This window comes from Microcaecilia unicolor, chromosome 3, assembly GCF_901765095.1.
Source record: "Microcaecilia unicolor chromosome 3, aMicUni1.1, whole genome shotgun sequence".
Lineage (NCBI taxonomy): Eukaryota > Metazoa > Chordata > Amphibia > Gymnophiona > Siphonopidae > Microcaecilia > Microcaecilia unicolor.
In genome coordinates this window covers 189,810,572-189,828,941 of record NC_044033.1, presented here as the reverse complement: position 1 = coordinate 189,828,941, position 18,370 = coordinate 189,810,572, and the positions used below count along the sequence as shown (strand labels likewise).

Below are 18,370 nucleotides of genomic sequence, written 5' to 3'. Positions count from 1 at the left end.
AAACATGGCTATTTTCTCAGCATTTGGAAATGAAGGACTGTGGATTCACTTCAATTATCTTACCTTGCGTGTCCCACTTTTTTCTATGGAAAGAGTGTAACTCTATTCCAGTTGTCTGTCTTGGTTTGTTTTTCATGTCTTTGTGCCGCTGACTGTTTTACTGAATTCTGTCAATTGCCTTATAAGTACCTGAATATATGTAAACCGCTTTGAATGTAGTTGCAAAAACCTCAGAAAGGCAGTATATCAAGTCACATTTCTCTTTCCCTTGACATCTTGGCTTAATGCAGTATATAAAATGGAACAGAGAGGCTGTGCCATGTCTGGTCCTCAGCCCTGAGTATGTACTTCACCAATGCTCTACACTATATCAAAAGGAACCACTCACCCAACATCCGTCTCCCCAAATCCTGGAAAAATTTCCTCTTTTTCCTTTCATCCTCTAACATTTTCTGGCGCTCCTCTACTTCCTGCTGCCGCCGCTTCAAAGCCACTGCTTCACGCTCTGCTTTGGAGAGGAACTTTGGCTGAAAGGTACAAACAGGTAACATCAAAGCCTGAAATCTCCAGGGAGCAAGAGATGAGCAGGATCAGTCCTACAACCCCATCTCTTTGCCTTCCACATCTGCATACTCACAAACCAAGGTCTCGGAAAGTGGCAGCATAAACTCTTCCGTGAACATATCATGACTGGTCCAAGGGTACCTAATGCTCTAAGCAAACCTTCAGCCATGTGCCCCCGCCCCAGTGGTGGCTCAAGGCCCTTGCCCTCTCCCCCTTGTAGTTCAGCATCTTTGTTTCTCTTCTCTACCAGCCCCCCTTCAAAGGTGGCGAGGATCTCCACTTCCCCTCTCTAAGTCCCTCCAAAAGGTGACATCTCCTCTTCCCCTCCCTCCCCCCTCCCCAGGTAGCAAGTTTCTTCCCTTCCCCTTTGTTGCCCCTCTCCAAGTGACCAGCATTTCATATCCCCCTCCATATCATCACCTCCCCTTTCCTTCTCTGCTTCCAGGCTGCTGCCAACACAGCCCTAGAAGACAAAGCGCTGTACAGCCCTGTGCTTAGGCACTGCTGTGTCCTGCCTCCCGAAGTCTGCTTCGGAGAAGGACAGAACACAATGCTTGGACGCAGGCATATGCGGCGCTCAGTTTTATTTAAGCTTGAGGCAGCAGCAGACGTAGTTTGGGGGAGGGGGGCAGGAAAAGGCCTTAGTGTGTATTGGAACTGTAATGCCCCCTTCCCCCCAAAAAAACTTTTTCAGCTGTAGGCACACACACACAGACCCCCTCACCCACAAACACATATCCAGAGGATTCTGGAAAGAGGCAACCCTCTCACACCCTTACACACACATACACAGAGAACTCTTTCCACACATATACACAAGAGAACTCTGCTGAATAGACACTTTGGGTTCTTGCTTCCTACAAACATACGCAGCCTTGTTATACATACATCTTCCATCCCTGTTCTACTACAGAGACATGCTTCAACCCTATAAGTAGGCTCTGGGTTCCTTTCTAAAGACATTTTGTGGGTCCTAGTGTGTAGTAGAAAAATGAAAGTGTCGGAGCCAGAGCAAGTACCTCTCCTAGACAACTCACCTTGGATTCAGCGGCTTCTTCTGCTTTTTTCTTGGCCAATAGCTCTTCCAAAGACAGAGGCTGTACCTGCAATCAGGGACATTTATTCCAGAGTTAGAACATTCTGCATAGTTTTCTATACATACAATTTCTGCTTCAAAACAACTCAAGAGAAACTTTTCACTATAGCCCAAAACAGATGAATAATTCTGAAGCTGAAGCAGCTGTTTACTGTCCTTGTATTAAACTCCTCTCTGTCACAGGATGAAACCAGGCTCTCTTCAGCCAGTTACAGGACTGCCTTCTATGCTCACCTTTGGCTTCTTCTCCAGTTGTTCTTCCTGTTCATCTCTCTTTAAATCCTTTTCTTTTTTCAGCTTGAAATCTTTGCTACGGAGTGGTGATGAGCTTCTGTGGGCAAAGGGAAGAGGAACAGCATTAGAAAAGTCACTCCCCCAGTTTTTCCATTTTCTTAGGGCTAGTCCTGGGCAATAGAAATCCTTTTATTTGCCAACAGCTCTAGTGAAGATCCCAAGGCACTAACATATCAGAAGTCACCACTGACAACATGTAATATGCTCAAACCACAGAGGCTAGCTCTGTGCAGTGGCTTACTTTGATCTTTTCCTGTCCTTCTCTCGACGGTGTCCATCCTTCTCTCGATCCCGGTCCTTCTTACTTCTCTCTCTGTCTCGTTCTCTCTCTTTGTGTCTTCGGTCTCTATATAAACCAAAGAAATGTCATTAATCAAATTAACTTTTAACAATTCCCCAAATAAAACCACCCTACCTACCTTTCAGCAGACTTAGACCTGGAGCGGGAACGACTTCTGGATCTCCGACGGTCTCGTGAGCGGTGTCGTTTCCTCTCTTTGGAAGGAGAGATCTTCCTGTCCCTCTCTCTCTCTTGGGAACGAGACCGTGAACGTTTCCTCTCTTTTTCCCTGGCAGGAGAGAACTCTCGCTCTCTCTTATCGGGATGTTCTCCCACCATCTACAATGCAAGAGAAGTACTCAACAGGAGTAATTCATTCTACACAGCAACATGTTCCAAAACTGGTCTGCATATCTGAATCAGAAGCCCCTCAACTCAAGCAGCACATGCACGCAAAGCATCTTAACACTTACTGCTAAAACAAGAATTGTCAGGGATTTGACTCCTTCACTTTCTGAACAAAATTCAGCCAAATATCTAGAAAAAAAAAGAAAAAAAAACACAAAAATTATACAACCCTATCTTTATTTAAAATTTTCACATTTTCAGACAGTCTGACTTTGGTGTTCTCGCGACAAGTACAGAACAACAAGAAGCCTCCACACAGTATCAGCCTAAACAACCTACCAACTGCTGCAGGTAGTGAAAATTGCTGGAACTTTCCAAGCACACCTGCAGGTTATACCGGTGAGTTTACTAGAAAAGCGTAGCTTTTTCTCTACTTCCATCTACTGGTAAGAGGGGATAACACCCACTTGTTCAAAATGGTGCAGCCTAGACAAACAAAAACTTTCCAGTAATAGGCAGTCTGGTGGGCTCAGAATTTTGGAAAACAGTAACACATGACTGAACATATTCTCATTTACTCTCACTCTATCCTATATAAAATGTAATTTCCTTTCAAGACCTTCTGGTCTTAATTTAATTTTGTCATTTATAATCTGTTTAACCATCAAGTTTAAAGCGGAGAACAGTCTCACATTATAAACAGATACTATCACTATACCTAGAGGGCTCACAATCTCAGTTTTTGTACCTGAGGCAATGGAGGGTTAAGTGACTTGCCCAGAGTCACAAGGAGCTGCAGTGAGAATCGAACCCAGGATGCTGGAATCAAAGCCCGCTACACTAACCATTAGGCCACTCCTCTTCTATGTTTTTCTATATTTACCGATTTATATTTATTGTGAACCCATTAGCTGTAACTCAAATAGGCGGTATATCAAAATAAAAATCAACTTGAACTCAACCATTTACAGACATCACTTCTGATATTTCTACTGTTGGACTGGGGATAAGAGTACCTTTAGAACTGAATGAAGATGCTTGGTAGTGATCCTCTTCATGCTCTGGTTAAAAAAAAAAAAAAGAGAGAGAAAGGCGTGTGATTTTGCACATTTAGATGAAGATGAGCACCTAGAGTTGGTAATTAGATCAGCACAGGGTAGAAAAGTAGGTGGTGTGAGACTGAAGAACCTGTCTGGTAAGCCTTTTTTTTTCTTTTTTTTTTGTACTTTTGCAACAAAGGGGTCATGTTCCTCATGTAATATAGATTGATGCCATATTATGGTTTGAGGGTTACTGATAGAGTGTACCTGCTTAAAAAATCAACCTACACTTCCAATTTCTCCTACATAAGCACACAATTGTGGAACGCATTACCAAAAGACCTGAAAGCCACGCTCGACCACCTACATGTCCGGAAAAAAAACTAAAAAAACTTACCTGTTCGAGAAAGCATACTCGACCAATCCATCATAAATATCTGATCTCCGCAACACAACATACCTAATGTATGAAATGGACATAGCACAACTCTTCCGTTGAACGATTCCCTAATGTGGCTCTATCACATGAACATTACTTTGTATTTGTTCACACTGGAGTATGCAAACGCCTCTCCGTTACTATGTAAGCCACATTGAGCCTGCAAATAGGTGGGAAAATGTGGGATACAAATGTAACAAATAAAATAAATAAATACAATTAAAAATAGAACTAAATAACCACATAGAGTGGAAAGCTTTTTTGTAACGGGCTCTCTTTTGCCCGTGTTTTGGTTGCCCCTTTAAATAGTAAAGTCACTCTGATTGGAGGACTCTGAGAGCATCCGCTTAAAAACAGGTACCATTTTGGTTGTCAGGAGTCCCGCAGAAGAAATCAGAAGGTAGGCTTTTTCCTTTTCCTAGCAGAAAATCCCGAAAGCAATTTTTCCCTGTCCTCTCTCTAAATATATGTATTTGCACATTTTCCAGGGCATACGCAGTGGCCGAGGGCACAGCTCCTTAAGAAGCACTTGCAAAACAGGGGCTCTCTGTCGAGCGTACCCAGTCAACCAAGCTACAGCCTAGATAAGTGTCTTTTTCTAACTCTAATAGAACATTTTATTAAAGTACAGCTTCAGATTCATAATAAGAATTTAATCACATAAAGGAGGTTTTTGGACTCATGAGGAGCTCGCATCATATTCAATTACAGCAGAATAACTTTCTGCAATGGATATGAGGCAGTCTGCCATTCACAGAATATAAACAAACTAGCCGTTGAGCCCGTAAAAACGGGCTGGTATTGGGGTCTTCCTTCCTTCCCCCTCCCCCCCCCCGTGAGGTCGCTACCGTTCCCCCCCCCCCCCCGGAGTCGCCGCCGCCATCCCTCCACCCGGCCCGGGCCCTCTCTCTCTCCGCTACTAACTTACACATCCATTCGCCGGAACGCAGCACGCACATCAGTTGAGCTGCCGTCGGCCCTTCCTTCTCTACCTGTGTCCCGCCCTCCTGTGACGTAACGTCAGCGAGGGCGGGACACAGGCAGGGAAGGAAGGCCGACGGCAGCTCAGCTGATGTGCGTGCTGCGTTCCGGCGAATGGATGTGTAAGTTTAGTAGCGGAGAGAGAGAGGGCCCGGGCCGGGTGTGTGTGGGGGAGGGGGGGTAACGGTAGCGGCGACCTCGGGTGGGCGGGGAGCGGTATCAACCTCGGCGGCGCAGTTTCCCTCTCTGTCCCGCCCTCGTCATCACGTATTGACGTGGGGGCAGGACAGAGAGGGAAGTCTCTACTGCGCATTTGCGAGTGAGTCGGTCACTCGCCGTTTATATGTTTGATAGAGTGAATGCAGAGCATCTGAAGTCTTTTCCTCTGTTAAAAAGGAGAAAGAGAGAATTTTACTTGTTAGCAGTGTATATATAATATACCACTGCAATCCACAAAACAAAAGGAGCAAGTTCCCACATGCCATCTTTTTCTTTTGATCTAGGCATAGTAAAAAAAAAAAAAAAAAAAAAAGATTTTAAATGCTCCCGGGTTTCAAACTAATGTTTAATGTAAGATATAAATGTGATAGACAGACAGACAGACAGATAGATAGGAACTCTGTATGTGGAACACCTGATTCTCATAACATGATGTCCGTTTTAGTGGCCCTTCACCATGGGAAAAAAAATCTTTGCATGAATATAACACGTGCTAGGATGTCCCTATAACCTAAACCAGCCCCTCCCAATGACACACCGATTACAAATTATAACAAATTACTAATCTACCTATGAAAGTTATTATGTTATTATACTTCCTCTGTGTACATCCATATAATGCACAAGCCGGCATGTTTGAAAATATAAGTGAGATTAAATAAAAATGCTTCCAACAATAAAGAACAACGTGGATACAGCAGCTCATGGTTTGCTTGTTTTGTTTTGAGTGTATGGTGATGACAGCTGCATGGGAAGGGGAAACAGAGATTAACCTAATTGCCCTCAATGTTTTGATGTCACTTCGTCTCCTGTTTTATCCAACCTCCTTGGCTCTGACAGCTAACCAGGTTTAATAGAACGGAGACAAAGTGACATCAACAAGTTGAAACCAATTAGGTTCATCTCTGTTTCCACTCCTCTGCGCAGCCGTCATCCAGTCCACTGAAAACAAAACAAAGCAAACCCGCAAGCTGCTGCATCCATGCTGTTGTTCTTTATTGTTGGTAGAATTTTTAATCACTTATATTTTCAAACATGTCGGCTTGTGCAGCATGCAGATGTACACAGGGGAAGTATAATAACGGAATAACAATTCATAGGTAGAGTAGTAATTTGTTATAAATTATAATCAGTGTCTTATTTCGAGGGCCTGGTTATAGGGACACTTTGTATTCATGAAGGGGACATTTTTCTCCTGGTAAAGGGCCACTAAAGCAGGCATGTTATGAGAATCAGGTGCTCTATATTCAGAGTTTCTATTTATTTACTTATTTATGACATTTATTTCCCACATTTAACATGAACTAGGTTGAAACCTGGGAGCATTTAAAATCTTTTTTTTTTTTTCCTGTGCTTAGATCAAGAGAGAAAGATGGTTTGTAAGAACTTGCTTCTTTTGCTTTGTGGAATACAGTGGTATGTTATAATAATGCACTTAATACTGTTTATTACTATTTACTACTGGTTGATATACAGCACAATGGCATAGCCACAGGTGGGCCTGGGTAGGCCGGGGTCCACCCACTTAGGGCTCAGGCCGACCCAAAAGTACCACACGTTTAGTGGTAGCTGGTGGGGATCCTAAGCTCAGCCAGCTGAAGACTTCTCCCTAATGGTAACGAAAACACTACTCTCCACGATACCAGCACCTGCGCATGCACAGTTTTCAGCGCATGCGTACTGCAGAGTGCCATGGTGGAAAGAAGCATTTACTCGCAAGCTGAGATATTTTTGTTGGTGGTGGTTGGGGGGGGGGGGGGAGCACTTGGTGCCCACCCACTTCTTGCCTAGCCCCACCCAAAATATGTAGTCTGGCTATGCCCCTGACACAGCACAAGTTAACCAAGTCAACTTCATGCTTTGTAATATAATTTAACAGTACAACAAACAAAAAGTGAGAGAGCGACCAAAGACTGGAAGATGTATGTTGGTAAATAAGTTTATTGAAGTACGAAGACTCGACACAACGTTGTGTTTCGGCCGTTGGGCCTGCATCAGGAGTCTTTTCCGCAGAATGGTTCTGGAAAATGATGATGAAGCAAAATCTTCAGAGTTGCAAAATAGTCTTTAAAAAGACTATTGTTCAAGTGAACGTGTTGGTCTGATTAGATTTGAGCACACGCTGCAAAGTGCTTTGTAATGGCAAAAAGTAATATAATTTGTAATAGCATTTTCTCAGTTATTACCCAAATATGAATACAGGTACGATACAGATGTATCTGTTGTGTCTTTAACCTTTGAAGGGGATGCTTCAAACTTTGCTATAGCGAAATGCCTAGGAGCTTGTTTAGATGTAGAAAGCCCTGATTATAAGCCATATTTTAAGCACCCTGTAACACATGAGAATGTTTTTATATTTTTGGATCCCTGTCATATGCTCAAGCTTGTTAGGAATACACTAGGAGAAAAGAAGTCATTGCTTGATGGGGAGGGGGAAGGATTAGTACAGTGGGAATACATTGAAAAGCTTCACAAACTGCAAGAACATAAGGGGTTACACTATACTACAGCTTAGCTCGAGTTATCTGCAGTAGGGCCCATTTTATTCCTATGGGCCCTGCTGCAGATAACTCAAGTCAAACTTTAGTAAAAGACCCCCACAGATAATAAACTAAGAGCTTGGCATATGTTGTGCTCAAAAAATAAAATTAATGTCAGATTAACAGAACAACTTCTCAGTGAATCTGTTGCTTCTTCTCTTCAGTTTTAAAATAATGAGAAGCTATTGAATTTTATTGGCTGTGAAGGGACTGTTAAATTTATTTGTATGTTTAATTGACTTTTTCATGGGTTGACATCTCAAAATATGAACTGTCGAGGTTCCAAGGCTCCATTGTAATCAGCAAACATAACTGATAGTAAGTCCACTTTACACATTGCATGGTCATACATAACGTCTTTGAAGGCTTCAATTCACAGCAAGTCTATGTTAGATTCAGCTTGGAAACTGATCCAGGAGTTTAAAAATAAGTTTTGGATGTTAACAAATTCTATTAATCTGTCTCACTGTATTTCAAGTTTTTGTACAGTATAAGTCATCACAAGAACAAAATATAAGAAAACCAATGGACTGCATTAGGGGCTTATAGCCCATTTAGTTATGTTTAAACAAAAGAGATCTGCATGAAACAAAATATTTATTTTTATTTTGACTTATAAAACCACTTAACCCCTGAAACATGTTCAAAACAGAATAAACCATTTCTGTATCTAAAAAGTCAACTTCTACAAAATAGATGATGTGATTCCATGTGCTCCAATGAAAGGACAGTTTAATTTTACTTCCATTTAATTCCAATATATTTAATCTCAATATATCCCACCTTTATAACATCAGGCGTCCCAAGGAAGATCAGAACAACAGTTAAGATGAACCCATCAGGAAACAAGATATCCTCACTGAAATTTAGCCATCTGTATTGTATAGAACGGTGTATGAAAATGAGCACAAAATAGAGTTTTTAAGTCCTGTTTCTACATGCTACAATATTTTTAAGCTGTTTTACTGATATTCAATTATTTCATGATATTTAAAAAAATTAATAAATTAAAAGGCTGTCCATTAAGTTTAAAAAAAATGTTTGTCCTCCACTTTTTAAGGCACTGCCTATCCAACTGAAACAGCTTTAGACTTGTTACAGATGGACCATGCATAGGCAGTCCCTTATTTCTAATAATCTTTTGCTATTGTTTTGGATGTACTAAAACCGAGGCAAGCTCCGCCTACTGGCTTCAGCTCTTACAGTAGACTAAATAAATTCTCTTCACTCCTGTCTATTAAACCTCCTTGCAGACAACAGCTCCAGCTCATGGCGCCCTCGGATGACGTCACAATACGTGGCTAACAAATCCAGTCTCCAGGAAGAATAGGCAGCACGATTCAAGTAAAAGAAGTCAGCTCGAGAGGTACCTGCCTCTACCCCCTCTAAGGCTCACAACCTACATGTGAAAAAAAAAACACCCAAGAGAAATAACCACAGGTCTACACGGCGGTCGATGCGTAAAATATCTTACTCACAGGGAGAAACGGCGATCAAACGGCGCTGATAGTGTGTCTCTTCATTCCAGGCGCCAAACAGCACGTCCGGAACGGAACGGCCGGAAAACAACAACCAACAAATAACGATGTAAACGCAATAACAGTCACCCTACCAGACAGGAGGCTGGTCAGCCCATAGTTCATCTGCGCGTGCGCTTTGGAAGGAAGTCGGTATCAAAGATACAGAGGCTGCGCAGTGAGTGTACGCGCGACACGACGCCTAGCGTGTACGGATACGCACGGGACTGAACGTAACAGGAACGTTCTGTCCAGAGCAAGAAGGTTTAATAAACAGGAATGGAAGTGAGCCTATCTAGTCTACTGTAAGCAAGGAAGCCAATTAGGATTATCTAAGTTTCCCCTTCCCAGCGCAGCCGTCATCCCCGTTCACTCAAAACAAAGCAAGTAAACCTATGAGCTGCTGCACCCACATTGTCGTTTTTCATTGTTGATCCATCTGTAACAAGTCTAAAGCTGTTTTAATTGGATAGGCAGTGCCTTAAAAGGTGGAGGACAAAAGTTTTTTTTTTTCCCTTATTGGGCAGCTTTTTAATTTATTTGACAGCTTCCCATATGTAGATATATCATTACCAGTAGGTACTTAGGTATTCGTCTGACAGCTTGTATTTATAGCGATTACTTTATTTAAATGGACCTCAATGCTTCCATGCTTGGCAAATCTCCATAATATGCAGATTGCTCAGTATTTTCATAAGAGCACCAACACTGGAGCAGGTCTTATCATTGGTCCTCTTTCTTATCATTAACTTGATGGGAAAAAAGTACTCATAGGTCAATGTAAAAAAACTCTTCTAGGATGGGGTTACCATATGGCTCCAGAAAAAGGAGGACACATTGATCCAGTCTGGGGAAAAACCATTGACCCATCAAACTTTCCATCATGGTACTAATTCATCAATACTGTGAGAGTAATACTCTTTTCATTAATCAATCGAAATCTGTCAACCGTTGCCTGTTGTATTTCTTTCCCCTTATATATAGGTTGACCGCTATATTAGGGGTTTATGCACCCCGGAACCAGCCCCACACTTATCTTATTCAATGTTCTATGACTCTGCAGCCTGCCTGTCGTATACTGTGTTATTGTTGTGATGCCAAGTGTTTTCACCACTGGTAACCCAATGATGTCACAATGATAACACAGTATACGACAGGCAGGCTGCAGCAGGGCCGGTCTTAGGCAGAGGCGACCAAGGCGGCTGCATAGGGCCCCGTGCCTAAGGGGGCCCCGCACGGCGCGCCTCAACTCTGCCTCGTGCCTCCGCTCCGACCTCCGCTCGCCTCGGACGACCCAGCGGACCGCATCATAATCATTCATGAATGATGATCCCATTCCCGCTGCAAGCCTCCCGCCACCACCGGCGCCCACCCCGGCTTGGGCCTGCTGCCTCTGTCTGAGCCCACTGTCAGCCCCTGAGTCCCCAGACCCCGGCATCGCGTGACAGTAAACTTTGCAGTGAGCCAGGCAGCAACGGCCCCGCCCCCGACAGCGACAGCCAGTTGCAGCGTGACAGCTCACCTCCTCCAGGCTCCAGCTTTTCACTTCCCTCTCAATGTCCCACCTTCTGATGAGGTATTTCCTGTTTCCGCGAGGGCAGGAGTCACTGAGCGGGAAAAGCTGGAGCCTGGTCCAAGGTTGTGAGCCATCGTCGCTGACTGTGGTGCATGCCTGCAAGGGAGAGCGCATGCAGACTCGTGGAGCCGAGCGAGGCAGCGAGCAAAGCAACAGACAGGGCTGCTGCCTACAACAGTTGTGCCAAGCCAATCCATTAAGGCAGGTGCGTGTCTCTCTCCTATTCCGGGAAGGGGGAGCGGGGAGGATCTCTCTCATTCCAGTCTGCGGATGTGTATGTGTGTCTCTGTACCGGGGGGGGGGGGGGTATTAGGGTCTCTTCAGGGTCTCCTATCTGCACTATCCTGGGGTAGATGTGTGTCTGTCTCCTCCCGCTGGGAATCCGTCTGGGCTCTGACTCACAAGTTACAGTACAGGAAGGATGATGTACCCCCCTCCCTCCCATTACTCCGGTGAGCCCCCTCTTCTCTTATTTAGCACTACTCTCTCAGCCCCCCCCCCCCCCCCCCCGCAACCAGCTCCCTTACCTTCTCTGCAGACAGTGAAAGATCTGAAAGCCGCTCAAGCTCCCTTTCTGGTCCCCCTCCTGCCTCCTTTTCCTCCCCTCCCCCACAGCAGCCTTTACCTTCAGGCTGCCCTTCAATGGAGTCACTGTGCGAGTCCTGAATCCAGCGCTGCCCCCTCCCCTGTGCCAGATGTCCTGCTTAATACATCTAGCACTGCCAGTCAGCACCTATATTAGTGACCACTTATAGAGCCGGTAACATAGTAACATGGTAGATGACGACAAAGAAAGACCTGCATGGTTCATCCAGTCTGCCCAACAAGATAAACTCATGTGTTACTTTTTTTTGTGTTACCTGACCTTGATTTGTATCTGCCATTTTCAGGGCACAGACCGTAGAAGTCTGCCCAGCACTAGCCCCGCCTCCCAACCACCAGCCCCGCCTCCCACCACCGGCTCTGCCACCCAATCTCGGCTAAGCTTCTGAGGATCCATTCCTTCTGAACAGGATTCCTTAATGTTTATCCCACTCATTTTTTAATTCCGTTACCGTTTTCATCTCCACCACCTCCCGCGGGAGGGCATTCCAAGTATCCACCACTCTCTCCGTGAAAAAATACTTCCTGACATTTTTCTTGAGTCTGCCCCCCTTCAATCTCATTTCATGTCCTCTAGTTCTACCACCTTGCTGAATTTAAGGGCTGGATCAGAACACTTTGAAGGCAGATGCTGAAACTGGAGAAAGGATAGGGACAGGGCTACATGGTAGACAGGACACATAAGGACATAGGAGGATGGTGGACATGATGAGAGAAAATATATCAAATGGAAAGAAGACACTGCATAAAACAGAAGACACTGGGACCAAAGTGAATAGAAAAACTAAATAATCAGACAAAAAAGGTAGAAAAAGGTATTTTATTCAGGATTTATTAATTGGAATATGTCAGCTTTTGGAAATGTGCATCTGTGATATTTTTCATGTAAGTTTCAATGTTTCTAGTATTGCTGCATGCTGAGTCTGACTTCTTGAGGTAACTTTCCAGTTCAGTATTTTGCCTTCATATCTGTTGTGTCATGTGTTTTTCAGGTGTGATCAAGGTGCAGTAGTCTGCTAGTGTATAGTATTTGCAGCCCTTTTTGTTTGTTTGTTTTTTTCACTAGCTTGTGCACTGGTGTTTTAGAGCCCGGTGTAATTACAGTTGCCTTTCTACGCATAAGGTTGTAGCTCGTCCTGTCCTTGGAATTAGTGCTGTTACAGTTTGTTAAGGTTATGAGTGTGTTTTTGCACAAGTTTGTGTATAGTGTTTTGCAGTGGAGAGATTGTGTGTTGGCCTTACTAAGGTGGCACCAAAACATCAGAAAGGGTGTAGAGCCTAAATCATGACACACTACCTCTAAAAGGGTGTTTTGTGGCTCTACATGAGAATTGTGATATTATGATCCCTTGCTAGTTTCATATTGTTGACGGTCTGCATTTTCCGTATGGCTGGTATATTGGTGTATAAGGTATTAATTGTGACTATTTTATTTTTACTTATTTTTTTTCTGTGTGTTGTCAGACAATTATGGATGTGTAACAAAGATGGACGGAAGCTATCCAGAAGGACCAGACTAAAGCCTCAATTATAAAAGCCAAAAAAAAGTTTATTACGACCCAACACGGTCCGTGTTTCGGCCAAAAAAGCCTTCCTCAGGGGTCTTCAAACTGGTTTATACTAGTGTTTCTCAAAAAAGGATCTCACGAAAAGAGTGAGATAATCGCTAAAAGTGAGTTCGTAAGAACTATCTGCATAGACGTTGAAAAAGACAATTATGGATGACAGACAGAGTCGGAGTCTTCTTGAGTCAGATAATGGAAAAAGGAAGGGCGTTCCTAACGAGCACTTGGCCGACTTTACTTGGTCCATTTTTTCTTGTGACCAAGCCTCAAAAAGGTGCCAGAACTGACCAGATGACCACTGGAGGGAATCGGGGATGACCTCCCCTTAATCCCCCAGTGGTCACCAACCCCCTCCCACCCTAAAACAAACCCTTAAAAAAAATTTCCAGCCTCTATGCCAGCCTCAAATATCATACCCAGCTCCATGACAGCAGTATGCAGTGCACTTCAGGCAAGTGGACCCAGGCTCATCCCCCCCCCCTACCTGTTACACTTGTGCTGGTAAATGTGAGCCCTCCAAAACCCACACTGTACCCACATGTAGGTGCCCCCCTTCACCCCTTAGGGCTATGGTAGTGGTGTACAGTTGTGGGGAGTGGGTTTGGGGTTGGGGGGGCTTAGCACCCAAGGTAAGGGAGCTATGCACCTGGGAGCAATTTGTGAAGTCCACTGCAGTACCCCCTAGGGTGCCCGGTTGGTGTCCTGGCATGTGAGGGGGACAAGTGCACTACAAATTCTGGCTCCTCCAACGACCAAAGGGCTTGGATTTGGTCGTTTTTGAGATGGGCATCCTCGGTTTCCATTATGGCCGAAAACCGGGGACGACCATCTCTAAGGTCGACCATCTCAACATTTAGGTCGGCCATCTCTAAGGTTGACCTAAATGTTGAGATTTGGGCGTCCCTGACCGTATTATCGAAACAAAAGATAGATGTCCATCTTGTTTCAATAATACGGGTTTCCCCGCCCCTTCACGGGGCCGTCCTGCAAGGATGCCCTCATGAAAACGTGGGCGCCCCGTTCGATTATGCCCCTCCAGGTATTTTCTTCAAGCTGTCAAATGCATTTTACAGCTTTGAGTCGCAAACAGCAATCGATGCACAAAGGGGAATCCATGCATCTCATTTGCATGCGATCGATCCCCTTTGAGCATTGGTCACTGTTTGCAACTCAGTAATTTTTCCCACGACTGTGCATCAGCCCCTGAGAGAAGATGGTGGACCCAGAGAAATTTTTATGAAGTTCCATATTTGTGTGCTGTGTGGCCACACCACTTGCACAGCCCTTGGTAGCAAAGTTTGGTATGGTGCTGAATATGTAACTCCATTCCTTAGCAACCCTCTAGAACAGCTCAGGTTATGCACTCCTACCAACAGATGGAGACTGAGAACTACTAGTTTTCAAGTTAACCTATAAGTACTCTGTGTAGCCCACAGTCACATATTTCTCACTCTCCCAGCACATGGTAGTTGTTCTGTGCAGCCCAAGTCTAGGGAGTGTAAGAGACTTTTTTTGGGGGGCGGGGGAGGTGCCACAATTGGTATTTTTTCTTACTTTCCTTCATTAAAAACAACAAAAAAACAACAACAACAGCCCAGAGTCTTTGGGCTCAAATTCGGCCTTGGGGCTGCAGCACTGGGGACTAGCGTGTCTCTCCCCTCCTTCACATTGCAGTGCCTTGCCTTGGGTAGGCAGCAATCATGTGGTTGTATCTCAGTTTCCCTTCCCATGCCGCACGTCTTATCTTCCGCCTTAACCGATATACTCATATCACCCCTCTCCTCAAGTCACTTCACTGGCTCCCAATCAGATACCGCACACAGTTCAAGCTTCTCTTACTCACCTACAAATGCACTCGATCTGCGGCCCCTCCGTACCTCTCTACCCTCATCTCCCCTTACGTCCCTACCCGTAACCTCCGCTCTCAAGACAAATCCCTCCTTTCAGTACCCTTCTCCACCACCTCCAACTCCAGGCTCCGTCCCTTCTGTCTCGCCTCACCCCATGCCTGGAACAAACTCCCTGAGCCCATACGCCGTGCCCCCTCCCTACCCATCTTCAAATCAATGCTCAAAGCCCACCTCTTCAATGCCGCCTTCGGCACCTAATCACTACACCTCTTCTCAGAAAACTTATCTACCCCAACTTGACATTTCGTCCTTTAGATTGTAAGCTCTTCCGAGCAGGGACCGTCCTTATTGTTAATTTGTACAGCGCTGCGTAACCCTAGTAGCGCTCTAGAAATGTTAAGTAGTAGTAGTAGTAGTAGTAGTAGTAGAGGGAAACCTCAAGAGCCCGCAAGAGCAAACCGGAGCACACCAAACCAAACACTATTCAGATAGTGTCAAGCTAAGAACCCTCTAACCCAGTGGTTCCCAAACCTGGTCCTGGAGGCACCCCAGCCAGTCAGGTTTTCAGGATATCCACAATGAATATTCATGAGAGAGATTTCTATATACTGCCTCCACTGCATGCAAATCTTTCTCATGAATATTCATTGTGGACATCCTGAAAACGTGACTGGCTGGGGTGCCTCCAGGACCAGTCTGGGAACTACTGCTCTAACCAATTATATCAAAAAAAGTACAGAGGAGGAAGGAGCCACAAAATTGTCCAGATGGAAGCTTCCGCTCTAACCTGGCGGTAACCAGGCTGCTCATGGTGCTGCCCAATTACCGCCAGATTAGCCCCCGGTGTTAAAAATAATAAATTTTCCCATCGTGCTGGAAATGGCATGTGGTGGGAGCAGCACTACCACCGGTTCCTGCGGTAGTGCCAAATTGGCGTTCGCCAACGCTGTGGTAGCTCTACCTCGATGTTGTAAAAGGGCCCCTATGTGCATTAATGGCATTAGTTTCTTTTAGTAAATCTAGCCTTATCAATGTAATTTTATACAACTTTTTGGCCTCTTATAAAAATTAAATCACACCTAAAAATATGTGCAGCATAAGCCGGTGCATTATTCGATGAGTAGGTGTGTTTAGGGGAGGAATTTGGACAGAGCTGTGATTTACACATGTGCTTTACATGCTAAGGTTTAGGCCCTGCTATTTCTGCAGGATTTGTGCTAGGATTTTATAAAAGATTCATAGACAACTTTAAAAATAGGCATTTTCCTACTGTATTAAGGTGCCCTGTTATTAAATTACCATCTGACATCTAACTTGGCCAAACGCTTCCTGGAACAAGGAAAAACCCAATACCTAGGCTGAATCATAGGCAACAGCTAGAACAAACCCACAGCATCAAAGGTCCAGGTGAGGACATCGCATCAATCAAGTGGGACTATTTTAGGACTTCAACATTAATTCTTATAAGATCAGTACTTAATCAAACACCAAGCTCTTTTCCATGATTTGTTTTGTAATCATTCCCCTGAGCCATCAAAATTAACCCAACTGTTAGTCAATTAAATCCAGTCTCCCAAGGTCATTAAAGTTGTGATTTTCATCATGGTCCCTCCAAGCAACTTACCCCAACCATCTTGGAATTTAGGTTACTGTAACAGCCTTGTACATGGGATAAATCTCTCAGAACAACATTGACTCCAATTAGTCCAGAATATGGCTATAAAATTACTGACAGGCTCGAAAAAAATATGACCATGTTACACCTCTCCTCAAACAGGAGCACTGGCTCCCTGTAACATATCAAGTCACTTTTAAAATCCTTACCCTTATTCTTCAAATCTATCACTTAGGTAGTCCACTCTCTCGATTATTTAATTCCATATAATCCCTCAAGGACCCTATGGTCATTTCAATCTAATCTGCTACATATCCCCTCTCTTCAGCAAGTATGCTATGACTTTATTTGCACTCGAGCCTTTAGTGTCATATGCCCTACTCTCTAGAATGCTTTACCCCTTCAACTATGGTTATTGATTTCTCATACTGGTTTTCGCTCTTCTCGTAAAACTTTAATTTTCATAGACACCTATAATTCTTAATTTATTATGCAACTGTTAGTACAAGCATTATGGCACATAAGTTGTTGGCTGCGATACACTGCATGACCGTATATCCCAGCACACTGATACTCTCATTTATTTATCTTTTCTGTCCTATACCAAATGTATTTATTTATGTCTTAAAATTTATAGACTGCATAATCTACAATTCTAAGCGGTTTACAATTATAGGTACAGAGGTGTGGTAGCCGTGTTAGTCCACTCTTAAAGGGCAACCTTCAAAAGCTAATCAAGAAATGTATTAAGTTATGTCCAATAAAAAAGGTATCATCTTATTTTATTTTCCATGTTTTATTTTGTTTGATTTCTATTGATAACAATTATAGGTACAAAATCATACATATAACACTATACAACCACATACATCACTTTCAAAACACAATAACTCTGAAAACAATACTGTAATTCTTCAATTCCCCAATATCATGGGCCTTTCAAATAACCTTGCTGAAAAGTGCTTTGATACCAATATGTTTTTAAAGCCTTTTTAAATTGATCTAACTTTGTAATTGACCTCAGTGGTAAAGGCAAACTGTTCCACAAACTGGGTCCAATCATGTAAAAAAATTAAAAACCTGTATTCCTGTAAACGGAGGAGTGGCCTAGTGGTTAAGGTGGTAGACTCTGGTCCTGGGGAACTGGAGAACTGAGTTCGATTCCCACTTCAGGCACAGGCAGCTCCTTGTGACTCTGGGCAAGTCACTTAACCCTCCATTGCCCCAGGTACAAATAAGTACCTGTATATATAAGCTGCATTGAGCCTGCCATGAGTGGGAAAGCACGGGGTACAAATGTAAAAAAAAAAAAAAAAAAGGGTACATCTAATACAGTCAATGAAGCTGACCTTAGATATCTAGTTGGTGATGGTGCAGGGAAGAGGGTTTTAGATTTGTAAGGAACTAGGCAACATTCTGAGGAAGGGGGAACCTATTCCATAATGATGGGCTCCACCTTCAGGGTGGGATCAGGCTGCTGGCATCAGCATTTAAAAAAAGAGATAGAGTAGCTTTTAAACTAAAACCTGTGGGAAGGCCGACAGTCGTTCAAAAGCGCATGGTTCAGAACAAGATATCTTTCAAAGATACCACACCTCTCTACTCAAAAATATCACCAAAACAGGGAAGATAGGGTATCCCGATAGGTTGCAATACAGACCATGGTAGACCAGCCAGCTCATTTTCGAAAGAGATCCCCAGCCATCTTCCAACACAAATCGGGAGATGGCCGGCGATCTTCTGAACCCGGCCAAATTGGTATAATCGAAAGCTGATTTTGGCCGGCGCCAACTGCTTTCCACCGCGGAGCCGGCGAAACTTCAAGGGGGCGTGTCGGTAGGTT

The 18,370-nt window shown here is 43.9% G+C and overlaps 1 protein-coding gene across 4 annotated transcripts in view; it reads right to left on the bottom strand.

Moving 5' to 3' along the window:
* Window positions 1-9,457, bottom strand: part of DDX23 (DEAD-box helicase 23) — a 51,301-nt gene extending 41,844 nt beyond the window's left edge. The window contains exons 1-9 of one of the 4 annotated variants that reach the window (XM_030196828.1): window positions 9,280-9,457; window positions 8,585-8,675; window positions 3,599-3,643; window positions 2,708-2,771; window positions 2,374-2,573; window positions 2,196-2,300; window positions 1,895-1,991; window positions 1,602-1,667; window positions 389-527 (exon numbers count right to left, since the gene is read on the bottom strand). In XM_030196828.1, the coding sequence (XP_030052688.1) occupies window positions 389-527; window positions 1,602-1,667; window positions 1,895-1,991; window positions 2,196-2,300; window positions 2,374-2,573 (607 nt within the window). In that variant the 5' untranslated portion in view covers window positions 2,708-2,771; window positions 3,599-3,643; window positions 8,585-8,675; window positions 9,280-9,457. Of the gene's footprint in view, window positions 1-388; window positions 528-1,601; window positions 1,668-1,894; window positions 1,992-2,195; window positions 2,301-2,373; window positions 2,574-2,707; window positions 2,772-3,598; window positions 3,644-3,735; window positions 3,746-8,584; window positions 8,676-9,279 lie in introns of those variants that run through there. The other 3 variants (XM_030196826.1, XM_030196829.1, XM_030196830.1) reach the window with 3 other exon arrangements.
* Window positions 9,458-18,370: the final 8,913 nt, after the last annotated feature.